Source organism: Cyprinodon variegatus, unplaced genomic scaffold, assembly GCF_000732505.1.
Source record: "Cyprinodon variegatus isolate N-32 unplaced genomic scaffold, C_variegatus-1.0 Scaffold1338, whole genome shotgun sequence".
NCBI classification, from domain to species: domain Eukaryota; kingdom Metazoa; phylum Chordata; class Actinopteri; order Cyprinodontiformes; family Cyprinodontidae; genus Cyprinodon; species Cyprinodon variegatus.
The window spans coordinates 1-1116 of record NW_015151791.1 but is presented as its reverse complement, the minus strand read 5'-3'; the positions used below and the strand labels follow the sequence as shown (position 1 = coordinate 1116).

Below are 1116 nucleotides of genomic sequence, written 5' to 3'. Positions count from 1 at the left end.
TCTGGTCCAAAGACTATAACTTCTGTTTCGTCTGCATTCAGAAGCAGAAAGTTAAGAGTCCTCCATGATAAAACCCAAAGTTCTATATTTCAAGATACAAATTCCCCTATGCTTTTCCAGTTTTTAAATTAATACTTTTTCTGTTTTCAGGCCAGAGATTGGAAAGTGCTTGGAGATCTGAATCGTGCCCGAAGTTCTGCCTCTACTGCTCGCAATCTCAACATCACTGCCACGGTCCTGCTGATTTTAGCAGTGGTTCTTTACATAGCTACGTTCATTGCTGCCAGATATCGACACTAACCAACATTCACATATGATCCGGCACTCCTGTATAAGCTTGCCTATATAAAATATGCAAAGTCTTTCTATACTCAGTTAAAAGATATTATAGAAATGTAATAAAAATGAACATTGCCCTTTTTCTGCTTAAGATGTTTTGCATTATTCATTCTTCTGTAGAGGAGGTGCATTCTACCCTTTAACTTTCTTTTTAAACCTTCCTCTCCTCATGTGTCTAAGCAGCTAAAGTCTGAGACGATTAGCAAACTACAGTAGCTCTGCACCAAGCTCAGCTAAGAAAGAAAGTTGGTAAAAGACTGGCCAGGATAGAAACACCGTAGCCTCCAGGTAAAAGGTGCCCCTCAGCTGTGACGTATAAATGCAAATGCAAAGAGTTTGTGCTCCTTTCCAAGTACGATTATCCTCAAATGCTTTATGACTTTTAACAAATAAACCCAAAGATTGATCTTTCTCTGTGTTACTGAGTGATAATCTCTCCCTCTGTGATAAGTAAACTAATTCACAGCCATGAAAAGATGGTTTCTTAACTAAAAAGCAATAAAGCTTATGCTCTTAAACAAACAGAAATGTATGTTTGTTTGTTTTTTAAAGGTGATTCTCTAATTTTATTCTTATCCATTAAAAAAGTTTGTCACAATGTGAAAAGATGGGGGCAATAAAAATAAAAACTTCCAAATGTAAAAAACTAAAATTGGGAAACATAAATCAGTACACTGATTTTATTTAGTCCAGAGGTGAAGAGTCCACAGGACCAATGGGAGCCATCCATTGCACAGCACTGTCTGTCCGTCCGTCCGTCCGTCCGTCCGTCCGTCC

At 38.0% G+C, this 1116-nt stretch overlaps 1 protein-coding gene across 1 annotated transcript in view; it reads left to right on the top strand.

Moving 5' to 3' along the window:
- Positions 1 to 845, top strand: part of LOC107102891 (dispanin subfamily A member 2b-like) — a 4876-nt gene extending 4031 nt beyond the window's left edge. Inside the window, exon 2 of the mRNA XM_015402345.1 lies at positions 151 to 845. Coding sequence (XP_015257831.1) covers positions 151 to 300 — 150 coding nt within the window. The 3' untranslated portion in view covers positions 301 to 845. The remainder of the gene's footprint in view (positions 1 to 150) is intronic.
- Positions 846 to 1116: the final 271 nt, after the last annotated feature.